We start from the raw sequence: 15,433 nt of genomic DNA, 5'->3' as shown, positions 1-15,433 counted from the left end.
GCTAACTTACCATTTTACTTCTTTAAATGCATAATTAGTTGTGAAAGAGAGCTTAGAACTTGATTAAATGAAACAAATATGGGGGAAGGACCATTGCTGAAATTTTGGTCTGGTTGAAGGGAGTATGAATTGCATGAATTTAATGAGTTTGAATAAGTGTAGAAACCTTAATTAGTTGAATAATTAGCATTAAAACCATTAATGTAGTTAAATACAATGAATTAGTGAGATTAAGGTTTGAATGTTAGGGTTTGTGAACCAAATTTTAGAGAAATGCATAAATGATATCTTTGACCAATTGTGGACTGAAAAATGGTCAATAATGACCAGAGGAAATGTTTGGGAATTGTTAGAATGGAAGACAAATTTGTAGGTCAATTGGTCATGCTGCTGGCAGCATGACCAAACCAATTTTGAAGGACCAAAACGGAAATTTTACAAGTTCAATTGTTATGCCACCAATTGGGGATGAAAATAGACATAAAAGGGCACAATTTTCATTAAAGAACCATGCCCAAAAATTTACCAAAACTTAGTGAAACAATTGACCAAAGTGAAATGAGAGCAGCTGCCATCAAGATTAAATGACCAAATGAACAGTAACTGTTCATTTGGTCATAACTCGAGCTAGACAGGTCAAATTGACATGAAATTTTACCAGTGATTAGATGAGATATAGACCTAAAACTTTCATGAAGAATACCACCCCAAATTATGCCATTAACCTAGTCAAATTATTGAGCAAAGTTGAATTATTGAACCTGCAACTCTGCAGAATTGCCATTGAGCAGTAAAGTTCCAATGGCTATAACTCTCTCTAGAAAACTCCGATTTAGGCGATTCTTGAACTGATGGAAACCTAAGACATAGTAGAACATTTCGTATGAAGAAAATTAGATCAAATTATGGACTTAACTTGATCAAATTATTGAATGAAGTTGGACCAAAAATCTGCCAGAACCAAAATTGCAGCATGAACAGTGCACGTGAACAGTAATTGTATTTTGGATATAACTTGAGCTACAAAACTCCGATTGGGGTGATCCAAAAATGAGAATACACTTAAGACAATAAGGAACATTTTCTATGAAGGAAGTTTTGCCAAATTCCAACAGTAGATTGACCAATGGAACTGTGCAACTTCGGAGCACCAAAATCGAAAATTGGCAATTTTGCCAAAATGACCTAAGCTTTGAGAAAATGACCAAAACCAACAAGTTTAATGACCAAAATGTGGCATGTGGGTGAAGTTGGAGTTCCCATACCTATTAAGCCTTAAAAAGTCAACAATTTGACTTGAATAGTGTAGTGAATAGTAACCCGAAACACAAAAACTTCGAGAACGTCGAATTTATCTCAATAGAGTTAGTTAAAATAAAGTGAAATTTATTTTTGGATTTATGCTAAGTTATGGTACTGAGACACTGTGAAATTATGTGTTTCAGCTAAAAAAAACTTGGAAATTCGAAGAGACTGAGTCAAGGCTTCAGGGCGACTCAAGTCAGGTTTGTACACAATAAACCCTATTTAAGCATTTTATCCTTGAAAAATTGATTTAGTACGCATTACGAATTTATGAACTTTTGTGTTGCCACCTTGTGATGAAATTGTAACTTTGGAAATTGATTTGATTTTTGTATGCAATATTTGAATGAAATGTTTGAAATGGATTTTTGATTCACACTTAGCATGACAGTTACTTGTTATTCCTCCTCCATTTATGGGGTTGAGATCGTTTATTTTCCTCCCTCTCTGGCTTGCCAGTTGAGGTTGTAGATCGGATGAGTACTCATTAGCTAGCTAGCCACCTCCCTCATTGATTTTCATTAATGGGGTTGAGATTGCTTTGTCGTGTTGTACAACGCGGCATTGATCGGAAATTTTGTGTCATGGCTTAAGTTGTGTATGACTTTGGCAACACTGTGTTTATGAAATTGTTTGACTAAACTGTGTTTAATAGATTATTTGACAAAATGGTGTTATTATGAACTTTGATCATTATTGAAATATGATTGAGAAACATTTGAATTGTGTTTGGCAATGAATGATTTATTTATTGTATTTTAAATTTTTATTGTGCACCACTGAGTATTTTTATACTCAGCGATGGCTTATTTTGCTGTCGCAGATAAGAGCAAGAAAAAAACAGCAGAGTGAGCTGCGATTAAATCGAGGATTACATTGATCTTTTGTACGGGTATTATTTTATGCCCTTGTAGATAAATTTTGATGTAAATATGGAAATGTTGTATGTATCAATATAAAGTCGAGCAGTTGTAAATAAATTGTAATAATATTATTTTGGATTTTCTTCTGTAAATTTAATATTTGTACATATGAATTTACTGCTTTATGTTTTGTGAATGAAATTATTAAATATTCTGAGTTGACAAATTTGATTTGGATTGTGGAACTGTTTTGGAATAAATTGATTTGAGTTGAATTGTGAATTATTGGAGGTTGGGAGTTGTGAAACATTTTTTGGAGTGTTTTTCTCAGGTATTTGAAGAACGGTTTTCTCCAAAAACAAACGGAATTCTGTCAAAATTTTTATAAAATTTACGGTAAAATTTAAAATTGACAAAATTTTTAGTAGTATTTAAGCTTTGAATAAATGGTTTTTAATTCTCACTAAAATGCTCACCACTTCCAAAATGTAAGAAAATCGTTTTAAAATCCCTTGTAGGGTACTTAATGGGTTATCGGTAGGTGAAGTTCGGTAGTTCATTAAGTATTCTACGGGATCATGTTATGTCTTACGGAGGGGTAAGGTGTGACAGGCATTGTTAGCCACTAGGGGTGAGCAATCGGTTCAAATCGAATCGAACAGAACCGAACCGAATTAAATTATAAAAATCGAATCGTCAATTTTAGAAATCGAACTGAACCGAAATTTGTGAAAAATCGAATCGAACCGAACTGCTTTATTTTAGTTCGGTTCGGTTTAAACCGATCGGTTTGATTTTTGATTGATTTTTAATTTAGACTTGATTTTCAAGTTATTTGATCTAATTTTAACTTTGGTTTGAACCTAATAACCATTAATCAATGAAATTAAGCAATTAATATATATATAATTAAATATAATTCATAAATTTTTCATAAAAATAAATTAATTTAAAAATCGATTCGGTTCGATTTGACTATATAAATCACTATTCGGTTTGATTCGATTTAACTGATTTTTTTTCTCTTCAAAACCGAACCGAACCGAAATAACCGAAATTTTTATAAATTAAAACCGAACCAATTAAATTTTAAAACCGAACTGATTGAACCAAATTAACTCTGTTCAGTTCAATTTTTCGGTTTGAACCGAATTCTGCTCATCCCTATTAGCCACTAACTATAGTTGCCACATTGGATGGAAGTTACCATAATTACAACAATTTTTAGTTTGAATGTAATTACAAAATGGTCTAAAGTTTTTTTTAAAGTTAAATTATAAGTGATTTATCGCTATTCTAACTTTATTATTATTATTATTATTATTATTATTATTATTATTATTATTATAAGTTTTAGAGATAAACTAAAAGTTGTTTAGAGAAAAAAAAATTATAGTGATTTTGAGCTAATTATATTTCATATCTATGCATGTGTTAATTTCAATGAATTTTCAAATTTAAATAGCATGAATTTAAATTTCTAATTTAATTAAATTTTTATTTAAATTTTATGAATCCAAAAAAAATTTCTAAAACATTCATTAGTTAAGAAATATATAAAATAATAATTTTGAAATGATAATGAATTGCTATGGATTATCTCAGTAGATATCATATTATATAAAATGAGTTAACGGAAAGAAAAAATAGGATTATTTTGAATTTAAATATTTTTATTGACACTTGTATAATTTATGCTTTATAATATGTGTGGACACAAGATTGGAACTTTTGATTTATGGGAAAATGGAAAAAAAAATGTTAAACTTAAGCTATTTATTTTATGAAAAATAATTTATATATGAAAAATATTTTTTATAAAAATTATTTTTAAGAAAATATTTTTTATAAAAATAATTTTTATTATTTAGTTACAATGTTAAATTAATAATATGTGTTTATATAATGTATGTATAAATATTTTTATATTTTATTAAGATTTTCAAAATTCAAAAAATACATCTATTTTTGAAAAATATATTTTCTATTAACCAATTTTATGAGTGCCTCTAAATAATAAAAAATATAAAAATATATATATTTTTAAAATATTTTTAATAAAATAAACAAACCTTAATATTTTTTATAATTACACCTTAAATTAATCATTTTTATGATTACATATTATAACTCGGCTCATTTATCAATTTTGATGTTAATTTGACATGGCTACTTCTATCTAATGTAGTTTTTGGCATATTAATATCTTATTGGTAGCTAATAGTTTTATACTATGAGTTTTTTAATCATTCAATATAAATTATATATAATAAAATTTATCTATTAAATATATAAATTTTATATATTTATATTTTAAATTTATGATAAATAAAAGTAAATAAAATTTTTCTTTCACCTAATATGTGAGTCAAAATATACAGTGTGATTGTAAAATCTTTTAATTTTATTGTATAATTATAAAATTTAGATTTTTAAAAATTTTTTCTTTATAAAAATATAATTATTAATTTACAATTTTAGATATTAAAGATTAGTTTGTAATTTATTTAAAAATAAATTATTAAATTTTCATTTTGCGAGAGAGGCTATAGAGTCTAGTTTGTCGGTGATTATATAGGTAATTGCCTGGGGAAGAAAAACCAAACCACACGCTCCTTAAAACTCGTGGTCAAACACGCTCTGTTACCCAAATGGCAAATGGCAAATGGCAGTTGGACTTGGTCGTTTACAGGCTAAAAGTCCAGATGATGCCCTTCTCCTCCTGCATTTATTCAATAAATAATGAAATTCAAATATTTAAAATTGTCTAGATACTTTAAATATTAAAAAATTATAAATTTATAAATATATTTTAAATTATTTTATTAATGAAAGTTTTAAAAATTATATATTAATATCATATATTTTAATTAATTAAATTGGTATTAGTTAAGTTAATTAAGAATTTATATATTTTTAGCTGTTTTAAAAAAAAAATTATATATTTTTAGCTTATGAAATGATTTTACAAAGTTTTTAGTAGAATTCTAAATTTAATAATTTTAAAAGGACTTTAAGAAAAAAAAATTAATGAAGAAATTAAGATAGATTATTATTTCAAAATGAGGTAGACTAATTTTGCATATTGAGAGTTTAGCACGGTTATGAAATAATTGTTGCACTTACACCCCTGAGGTGTGGCGCTAACAAGAGTTTCTGTGTCCGCAAAAACCTAGCAAAAACCAGTGTATTTCAGTTACTACAACTTAACGCTTCCCTACAATCAATCATTAAGTACACCTACAACCAACCATCCAAACCACCGCCTCCGGCGGTTGAAAATGGACCCAGCAATGTATACCGGGAAACAGCCGATGACGATGGACATAGAGCAGATGCCTGATACCCCACAGCGAGGGTCCCACCACAGGCGGGCCCATTCCGACACCTCCTTCCGCTTCGACGACCTCCTCCTCTTCGACCCCTCTGACCTCGACCTCTCTTCTCTCGACCTCCCTACTCCCACACCACATCGCGGCGCTCCCACGGCCGTCGATTCTGGCTCCGTATCCGATGACTCCGCATCTCACAGTGGACCAAATACAAAGCCCAAACCGATCAATCACCTACGGAGCTTGTCCGTGGACTCGGATTTCTTTGATGGATTGGGCCTTACGGCTGTCGGTGGAGAGGAGAAGTTTGGCGGGAGAGCGGCGGCGACGGCTGCGGCGGGAGCAGGAGTAGGAGCCGGAGAGAAGAGGGTCCACCACAGGCATAGCAATTCGATGGATGGATCTATGACGTCGTCGTTTGACTTAGATTCTGTTATGGTTGATGATATTAAGAAATCTATGGGTCCTGATAGGCTTAATGAGCTCGCTTTGATTGATCCCAAGAGAGCTAAAAGGTATGAGCTTTTAACTTAAAAAAAAAAAAAAAAAATCTTTATCCCTTTTATTTGCATGTATGTATCATTAGCTGGACATCCTTCTTTTTAAGTTAGTTTCTGTGAAATGATAACATAAATTATGGGTATAAGAGAAATTTGGTTTTGATACCATGGATTGTTTGTGATAGTGTGCTAATTTTTTCTTTTAGGATGGGGACATAGATGAGTGGTTGTGATGGTTATAGCTTTCATCCTCTCTCTAAATCTAGTTTTCTAATCCAATCCAATGCTTGATCTTGATATGCAAATATTCATTTTCTTTTGGTCCAATTCCTTTTTTTCAGCAAGTATAATATCGAGTGGACGATTAAAGAGAACTGGGGGCATTGGTTTTCTTATGAAATGTTATTCTGTTGTAGGATTCTTGCTAACAGGCAATCTGCAGCACGGTCAAAGGAGAGGAAAATTCGATACACTAATGAGCTGGAGAGGAAGGTGCAGACACTTCAAACAGAAGCAACCACCCTCTCTGCACAGGTCACGATGTTGCAGGTATCTACGGCATTTGGTTTACTTTATGATTTTTCCTGCATATCAAACAAATACATTAATTTTGATACCATGCATCTTACGCTGAAACTGTGCTTCCTTACCCTATGATGCGATGAAAGTTTTTGTATGCATGGATCTGCATATTTAGTTTGTTGAGCAGAAATAATCCAATAACATGTGCAACTTTTTATGAACTCTTTGTTCATGTGGTGCTATGCTCGGCTGTAGCTTTTTTTTTTACACACTGCATGAAAAGTTAATATAGAAGTGATTGTGCATTATTGTCCTAAGGTAATCTTTTGTGTACCATTTGTTTTCATGTATAATTACATTGTGTGTGCAAATGAATAAGTAGATGTGATTCAGAGGTTTCATTAAAACTCCCCTACATATAATCAGCTGCCATTTTCAGAAGTCTTAAAATTTTGTTATAATAACATTTTCTTTCTCTATCAAATTTGATATTTCAAGCAATGGCACTTCAGCATGTACCTATGAGAAATTTGCCCCATCTGTGCTGCCTCATTTTTTTTTATCTATGTCTCAGGTTTATTAGGAAGTTTATATTATATGTTTTTATGTTTGGAACCATGTTGGAGGATGCGTATCATTTTCAAATCTTAGTTTTTGTTCTTTGTATTAACACTGTCTGTTCTTGGATGTTGGTTATGCATTCCTAATTGGTGCTGGACCCATTAGTTTAGGTATTGCGAGATATACTTTTTAGTGGTTTGAATAAAAATTTACATTAGGATGGCTTTTGTTCTCAATTTGCAAAGTTTTAATTGCCGTGGTAATAGATCACCTTGCTTGTTGAGGCCAGGTATACTCGTTGATGATCCTTGGAGGCAGGAAAATTGTACTGTTTATTGTGGTTAAAATAGTTGTTCTTTTCTGAAACTAATGAAGCTTTCTGTAATAGTGTTGCACCTTTTATGTGGCTATGCCTTACATGCACCAAGCAACTAAGTGTCATTGTTCAACAATGGTTTCTATGGTGAAAAGCAGTAATTTTAATCTTTGGAATTAATGAGATTCCACCCTCCAACTTGAGAGGGGGGGGGGGGGGGGGGGGTATTATGGAAAGTCAATATGGATTTATATATTTTTATTTAATGTAATATTTCTATTGTTATGGAAAGTCAATATATTTTATATATTCCCATCCAGTGGAGGATTTTATGTCCCTAAATAGGTAGAGATTTGTATTTCTAATTAGTAGAGCATAATTAGAGAAAATTTTAGGGATTTTATTCTTTTCCCTATTTAGGGATTTGAGTTGTATATAAATATGTGATTTTCTATTTTGTCAAAAATAGAAGAAAAGAATAAAGACGTAACCGTTTGAGTTATTTTCCTTCTCTTCCCTTCCTTACCTTTCTTCATCCTTGTCCTAATTCTTAATTCTTAACAGCTGTTTATTAAATTTTCTGAGTTAGCAACCCCTCTAGTCTACCTGTCTTTGCAATATCTTCAAATAATATATGTTTCGAAATTTCATCTAAAGTGCAGGCTAGGCATTTCCTTGTCATTTTTATAGTATCGCAGTTTCATATCAATAGCGTCATCTATACGGTTACCAATAGAGGCTATAGCAGATGTGTCATTATTATCTAGTTTTTTTTTTCCCCTTTCAGTAGGGGGATTGAAAGAGTGGAGACTTAAATCTGGCTATGCCAAGTAATACCAAAACCAAACTAGGCATTATCTAGTTATTAATATGCAGAATATAACAAAATTTTGCATGTTAGACTCAATTTGTTTCACGGTGATAATTTGTCAATGGAAAAGATTTTCTGAAACTTAGAAACTATTTTATGGCGTTTGGAGTACATTGGGAAATGTATGTTTCTTTATTAGACCGAGAATGTTTGAACAACTAAGCCTTAATCCCAAACTAATTGTGGTCAGTTATATGGATCCTTTTTTGCCATTTAGCTTTGTTAGACATTGTTTGGACCTGCAAGAAGTAAATATTTTCTATTTAGAATTGAATATGAAAGAAAATTACTAAAAACAAGAGGGTAAAGTATGCTTGTTAGTGTTTGGTGGCTGTTGCAGATGATTGGTAGACTAATAGATATGAGCCCCTATGCAGTTTCTTATAGGTTCCTTACCTTTTTTTCGAATTTGTGAAGTCCTTCTGTTTTGGAAACAAGAAGTTAATTTTTCTTAAAAACAGCTTAGTTTTCCTTTTGACTGTTAAAATATTTTCCATTGATCAAATTTCCCAAGTCCTCCAAATGCTAAAAAATGCAGAAAATTTTTTATGGTCTCTATGGTGTAAATCAGTAATTTTAATCTCTCATTTTTGTGCCACCCAAGCCTCAATGTCTCTTGTTGGAATTGCCTTCCAACTTAAGAGGGAGTATTATGGAAAGTCAATATAGATTTTATATATTTTTATTTAACGTAATATTTCTATTGTTATGGAAAGTCAATATATTTTATATATTCCTATCCAATGTAGGATTTATATTTCTAAATAGTTAGAGATTTGTATTTCTAAATGGTAGAGCATGATTATGGAGATAATTTTAGGGTTTTTATTCTTTTCCTATTTAGGGATTTGAGTTATATATAAATATGTGATCTTCTATCCCGTCAAAAATAGAAGAAAAGAATAAAGATGTAAGCTTTTGAGTTATTTTCCTTCTCTTCCCTTCCTTCCCTTTCTTCCTCCTCCTAATTCCAAATTCTTAATGGCTGTTTATTAAATTTTCTGAATTAGCACCTCCTCTAGCCTGCCTGTCTTTGCAATATCTTCAAATAATATATATTTGGAAATTTCATCTAAAGTGCAGGCTAGGCTTTTCTTTGTCATGTTTATAGTGTTTATTACAGTCTCATATCAATAGCATCATCTATACCATTACCAATATAGGCTATAGCAGATGTGTCACTATTATCTTTTTTTGTTTCCCTTCCAATAAGGGGATTGAGGAGTGGGGACTTGAATTTGGCTATGCCAAGTGAGTAATATATCTTCAATCATTGGACCAAAACTAGACTAGGCATTATCTAGTTATTAATATGCAGAATATAACAAGATTTTGCATTTGTCTCAATTTGTTTCATGGTGATAATTTGTCAATGGAAAAGATTTTCTGAAACTTAGTTAGAAATTATTTTATGGCGTTTGGAGTACATTGGGAAATGTATGTTTCTTTATTAGACTATGAGAATGTTTGAACCTGCAACAACAATGACAACTAGGCATTATCTAGTTATTAATATGCAGAATATAACAAGATTTTGCACTTTAGTCTCAATTTGTTTCATGGTAATAATTTTCCAATGGAAAAGATTTTTTTTGAAACTTAGAAATTTTTATATGGCGTTTGGAGTACATTGGAAAATGTATGTTTCTTTATTAGACTATGAGAATGTTTGAACCTGCAACAACAACAACAACAACAACAACAACTAAGCCTTAATCCCAAACTAATTGTGGTCGGCTATATGGATCATTTTTTGCCATTTAGCTTGGTTATACGTTGTTTGGACCTACAAGAAGTAAAAATTTTCTATTTAGAATTGAATATGAAATAAAATTACTAAAAACAAGAGGGTAAAGTATGCTTGTCACTGTTTGGTGGCTGTTGCAGATGATTGGTAGACTAGTAGATATGTGCCCCTATGCAGTTTCTTATAGGTTCCTTACCTTTTTTTTTTTTTGAATTTGTTAAGTCTTTCTGTTTTGGAAACAAGAAGTTCATTTTCTTAAAAACAGCTTAGTTTTCCCTTTGACTTGTAAAATATTTTCCATTGATCAAATTTCTCAAGTCCTCCAAATGTTAAAAAACGCAGAAAATTTTTCCAAGGGAAATGAAATGGAGCCTTGGTGGAAATGTTTTTCTTGAAAATGAAAACATTTTCCATGAAATAAATGGGGGCTTAATATTAGTCTTGCATTTTGTTTGAAATGTTAACCACAATCAACAAACATGCATTACACTTTCTATTCAACATCTATATAATATATTCATACATGATAGGATTTCATGCATGATAGCTGCATGCTCTTACATGTTTGCCATAAGCTTTGATGCAAGTATGTTCATTGAAAATTGTAATACCAAGAAATTGTAACACCCATGATAAATTTGTGTTTTCAGTAAAGGGACCCATATTTCCTCTTCCACATAATCTTTTTCTTATATCATCTGGTTTCCTTTCTCACCTTTGGTACTTGTCTAAATTTGTTGTGGTATTTGGGTGCATGGTTCAGAATTGTGGCAGTTTAAACAGACTGAACCTGCTAGTCAACTTGATAAAACCCCCTGTTACATGTATGTAGCTGCTGTATTGGTTAATTCGCCAAAAAACATAACGAGTAAATTTATCATTGGGTAAATTTAGTTTTTGGCTTCATTTTTGTAGGGCATGACTTTGTTATTTTTTTCATTAACTATGTTTCATATGGAGGATATCTCATACATCTTATTGTAATTAATTAATTATTCTCTTATTTTCTTTTATTAATAAATTGTCGTTTATAAGGAGAGAATCTAATGAGCAAAAACATGAAAAATTTTAGAATGAAAATTAGTGCTCATGTATATTCTTTTATTGATACAGAGAGACACTACTGGATTAACAACTGAAAATAAGGAACTCAAACTTCGATTACAGGCTATGGAGCAACAAGCACAACTTAGAGATGGTATGCATACTGAAAGAAATGGTTTTGATATTTGAACTAGGCATCTAGGAGCCATTGAACTTAAGCAATCATGTTTTTCTAATCATTCAACATTTAAATGATTGAATCTAGAATCATTGATAATTGATATTTAACTATGCACTTTTCTATGGTTTATGTCTGCAGCTCTGAATGAAGCATTGAGGGAAGAGGTGCAACGGCTTAGGATAGCAACTGGACAAATTCCAGCTGTCAATGGAAACCCCTTCAACCGAGGATTGACTCCACAATTCTCCTCCCATCAGCCTGCCTTACATCACGTTGGCAGTTCCTCAGCCCAGCAACACCAGCAGCAGCGGCATGTGCCTCGGCCATCCACCAACAACCAGACTCTCAATGGGCAACCCCATCCTGGCTTCGCAAACTTCAGCCAGAGGGCCTAGTGTTTGTTGAGAAGCTTCAGTCGTTTGCAATTGAATATTGCAAATTAGGAATTATAATTTCAACTGGGTAGCATCTTGTATATGTAAGCTTGTATATGTGTTGCAGTTGAAGGTTGTGAGTGTTTCTCAGAGCTGCTTGTGTCACCTACGAAACCATGTTCTCTTTAGGACAGATGTTAATTATCACATGCTGACAGAGAGTTAGGTATTTGTGAAATAATTGATGGGTGGTTGATTCCTGTAACCTATTCATCTATAGATCAATTAGCTGTTTAAGTTAAATAGCACTAAACACAATATAATTTCCGGTGGAATATAGTTTACCCTCCTGCAGTTTCCAACTAGCAATATATGCAACATAGTCGAGTATTTATGCATCTTTGCCCAGAAAGCACAATCGGGGTAGGTTTGGTTTAGGATTTTGATCCTTCGGCTGAGCAAGGATAAGATATAATGTAGGAATTTTTCAATATTTGTTACGTGATGAATTACACTTAAATCAAGAAATAATGATCTATAATTCATTATGTCTATACATCAAGAAAGAGTTTGAATTAATTTACTTTATAACTGAAGTCTGGAGAGGATTACGGGTCATTTATCTTCCAAATTTCAAGAAAAAGTTGGAAGTTCTTGACTTCTTCAGAGCCAGATCCAAGACAATGACCACCCCAACGCCTTCCATTCTCAAACTTCAATCCAATTAAAGAACAATTTACCTATAATCTATGCATTTGATATCCCAATAATTTCCTTATGATAATATTCATTGATAGGGATTTTAGAACGATCCCTAGAAAAAAAAAAAAAAAACTAACTAAAAGAAAGGGAAGTCGATCAGCTGACCAAGTGCAGCCAGACCAGATAATACTTTTCCATGTTAATTTAGATCATCATCATTAAATTACCAGTTTATGTAATGAATTTTCTTGATACTGTAAGATGATTCGGGCCTTGTTTGACACCAATGTCCAAACACCAGGGAATTGCAACTAGCGACGGCGAGCAAACTTATCTAAAGATATGCCACGTTTTAAAGCCATAGCTTACATCCAATCAATGCAAAAACAACTAGCAATTTGTATATTCTTCTTGTGTCAATGCATGAACAAGAGGAGTAGAAGAAGCCTCCCTATACACCATTGCAAAGATGCCGTTGATAACTGTGTGGTGATGCAGGCCAGCACTAGTAGAACTAGGAGAAAATGGGACATATTGTTGGATTTCTTCATAAATTACAAAATATCACGTGCAGCCAAGGCCCAAGATTACTAGTCACAGCAAAGAAGAAAAGACAACAAAGAATATACAGTAGAATTCATAGCTGATCTCTTTATATAAGACTATAAATTGAACATCCCATTATTGTTACCTCAACATTTAGTGCTGCTTATTAATCACGTTACCAGCAATGGAACCCATATTACTGGTATTTGTTCTCTCAAGCACGATTCTGTTTTCAGCTTTCTTCCGGCTGCATTCATGGATTTCACCAAAAGCAATGGAGGAAATCACTGGAAGCTTGGGCTGGCCTATTGTTGGTGAAAGCTTCTCATTCATCACTGAATTTTCTAGTTCACCTGGTATCCACAGCTTCATGAAAAAGAGGCAGGAAAGGTAATCAATCACATTTCGAAATCTCTCTGAATCAATATTGCTACAAAAAATATTTGATGATTTTCTTCACCTTCTACTGGTGAAATTTACTCAGGTATGGAAAGGTTTTTAAGACCTTTTTCCTGGGGAGATTCGCTGTGTTTATGACTGGAAGAGAAGCAAGCAAAATCTTGTTAACAGGAAAATATAGGATGGTGAGCTTGAACCTTGTCTATACAGGGCAACAAGTGCTAGGCCTTACAAGCTTGCTCCAAACCACTGGAGAAGCGCACAAAAGGCTACGGCGACTGATTGCGGAACCCCCATCACTTGATGGGCTAAAAAAATATTTTGACTTCATCAACACTCTTGCAATTGAGACCTTAGATCAATGGCCTGGACGAACAGTATTGGTTCTTGAAGAAGCTTCTACAGTTAAGTATTAATGACAATATATTAAGGTACCAATTCATAAAACCTCATCTATCTCTAATAGCACAAGTATGAAGCAACTAATCTTGACCATTGAAGACAAAATCAAAGGCATGCCTTATTTTCTTTCTGTACATTGCTGCTTCCTCAAATATGGAGAAAGGGAAATTCCAAAATCTTCTGATGCAATATTCTAGCGCTTCAGGCTAGGGATAGGATGTACGCGATGTTAGATTCAATCATTGCAATGAGGAGAACTGGCACAAGATTCCAACAGGATTTCTTAGCATCACTGATAATGAAGCATACCAAAGCAGGAAATGAAGAAGATGATGGAGATAAACTTACTGACAAACAACTGAAGGATAATACATTAACTCTGCCAGTTGCAGGTCATGATACCACAACAGCTGCTCTCACATGGCTAATCAAATTTCTTGATGAAAATCCTGTTGTTCTTGACCAACTTCGATAATGTGTTGGAAAAAGTGAATAAAAACAGAGATAAACAGAGCACATAAAGACTAGAAGACTTTATTTCATTTAATGCTACCTGGAAAACAAGCAAGAAGTGCCTTTATTTATAGGCTTTAATAAAACAAATAAAGCAAAAAATCTGGGCATCAAATCCCACGACTGCTATTTATTCTCAACAGTAAGAAACTTGCTTAAATAAAGGAAACAAACTAACAAATCACAGAAATACTCGGTCAAACTTTGAATCAGATTTTAACACTCCCCCTTGATTCAAAGTTACAAACTCCCATATGTTTTCTGAAGTTCTCATGTTTTTCCAGCGGAAGTGCCTTTGTCAGTATATCAGCAACTTGTTCTTTTGTATTGCAAAACTTCAACACAATGTCTTCACTGGTAACAAGATTCCTAATGAAGTGATAACGAATGTCGATGTGTTTTGTTCTGCTATGATAGGCTTGATTCTTCGTCATTGCAATAGCTGACATGCTATCACAAAAGATCTCTGTAGCTCCAACTTGCTTCTGATTGAAATCTGCAAGAAGTCTCCTTAGCCAAACTGCTTGACTAGCTGATGCTGTTGCAGAAATATATTCTGCCTCTGATGATGATAAAGCTACCACTTCTTGCTTCTTTGAACTCCATGAAATTGCACCTGACCCAAGATTGAACAGAAAACCAGATGTGCTTTTTCTATCATCCATACAACCTGCATGATCACTGTCAGTGTAACCTGTCAGTCTAAAATTTGATACCTTGGAGTACCAAATTCCCAACTCTGCAGTTCCTGCTACATATCTCAAAATTCTCTTTGCAGCTCCAAGATGCAGCTTGCTTGGATTGTGCATAAACCGGGACACAACTCCAACCGAGAAAGCAATATCTGGTCTAGTATGACACAAATAGTTCAAACCTCCAACAAGACTCCTAAAATATGGTGCATTCACAAATTCAGCATTATCATCTCGACTCAACTTTTCATTGACATTCATGGGTGTAGCTTCTACTTTGCAGTTCAACATATTGAATTTTTTTAAAAGATCCATTGCATATTTTCTTTGTGAAATAAAGATCCCATCAAAAACTTGTTTCACTTCAAGACCAAGAAAATAATGCAATAAACCTAAGTCTGTCATTTCAAATTTCTTCATCATGTAAGATTTAAACTCAGCAATAATCAACTCATTAGAACCCATATAGATCATATCATCAACATAAAGACATACCACCAAAAACTCATCTTTACCATTTTCCTTCAAATAAAGTGTTGGCTCATTTTCACTTCTTTTAAATC

The 15,433-nt window shown here is 32.8% G+C and overlaps 1 protein-coding gene and 1 long non-coding RNA gene across 2 annotated transcripts; one reads left to right on the top strand and one right to left on the bottom strand.

Moving 5' to 3' along the window:
• Nucleotides 1-5,312: 5,312 nt before the first annotated feature.
• On the top strand, nt 5,313-11,981 carry LOC110645269 (transcription factor VIP1). The gene is made up of 4 exons (XM_021798362.2): nt 5,313-6,015; nt 6,417-6,549; nt 11,131-11,215; nt 11,381-11,981. Exons 1-4 carry the CDS (start codon nt 5,450-5,452, stop codon nt 11,635-11,637), a joined length of 1,041 nt encoding a protein of 346 aa, XP_021654054.2. The 5' UTR covers nt 5,313-5,449; the 3' UTR covers nt 11,638-11,981.
• Nucleotides 11,982-12,697: 716 nt separating this feature from the next.
• LOC110645270 (uncharacterized) lies at nt 12,698-14,142 on the bottom strand. The gene is made up of 2 exons (XR_002492961.2): nt 14,014-14,142; nt 12,698-13,922 (listed from the first exon to the last, which is right to left on the bottom strand). It is a non-coding gene; the product is annotated as an uncharacterized LOC110645270 (long non-coding RNA).
• Nucleotides 14,143-15,433: the final 1,291 nt, after the last annotated feature.

The sequence above is a fragment of the Hevea brasiliensis genome, chromosome 12 (genome assembly GCF_030052815.1).
Source record: "Hevea brasiliensis isolate MT/VB/25A 57/8 chromosome 12, ASM3005281v1, whole genome shotgun sequence".
NCBI classification, from domain to species: domain Eukaryota; kingdom Viridiplantae; phylum Streptophyta; class Magnoliopsida; order Malpighiales; family Euphorbiaceae; genus Hevea; species Hevea brasiliensis.
Note: the sequence above shows the minus strand (reverse complement) of the source record. Positions and strands in the feature narration are given on the sequence as shown.

Coding starts and splice junctions, on each gene's coding strand:
- LOC110645269 (XM_021798362.2), top strand. CDS start 5,450: ATGGACCCAGCAATGTATACCGGGAAACAGCCGATGACGATGGACATA. Junction 6,016..6,416: donor GATCCCAAGAGAGCTAAAAG/GTATGAGCTTTT, acceptor ATTCTGTTGTAG/GATTCTTGCTAACAGGCAAT. Junction 6,550..11,130: donor CACAGGTCACGATGTTGCAG/GTATCTACGGCA, acceptor TTATTGATACAG/AGAGACACTACTGGATTAAC.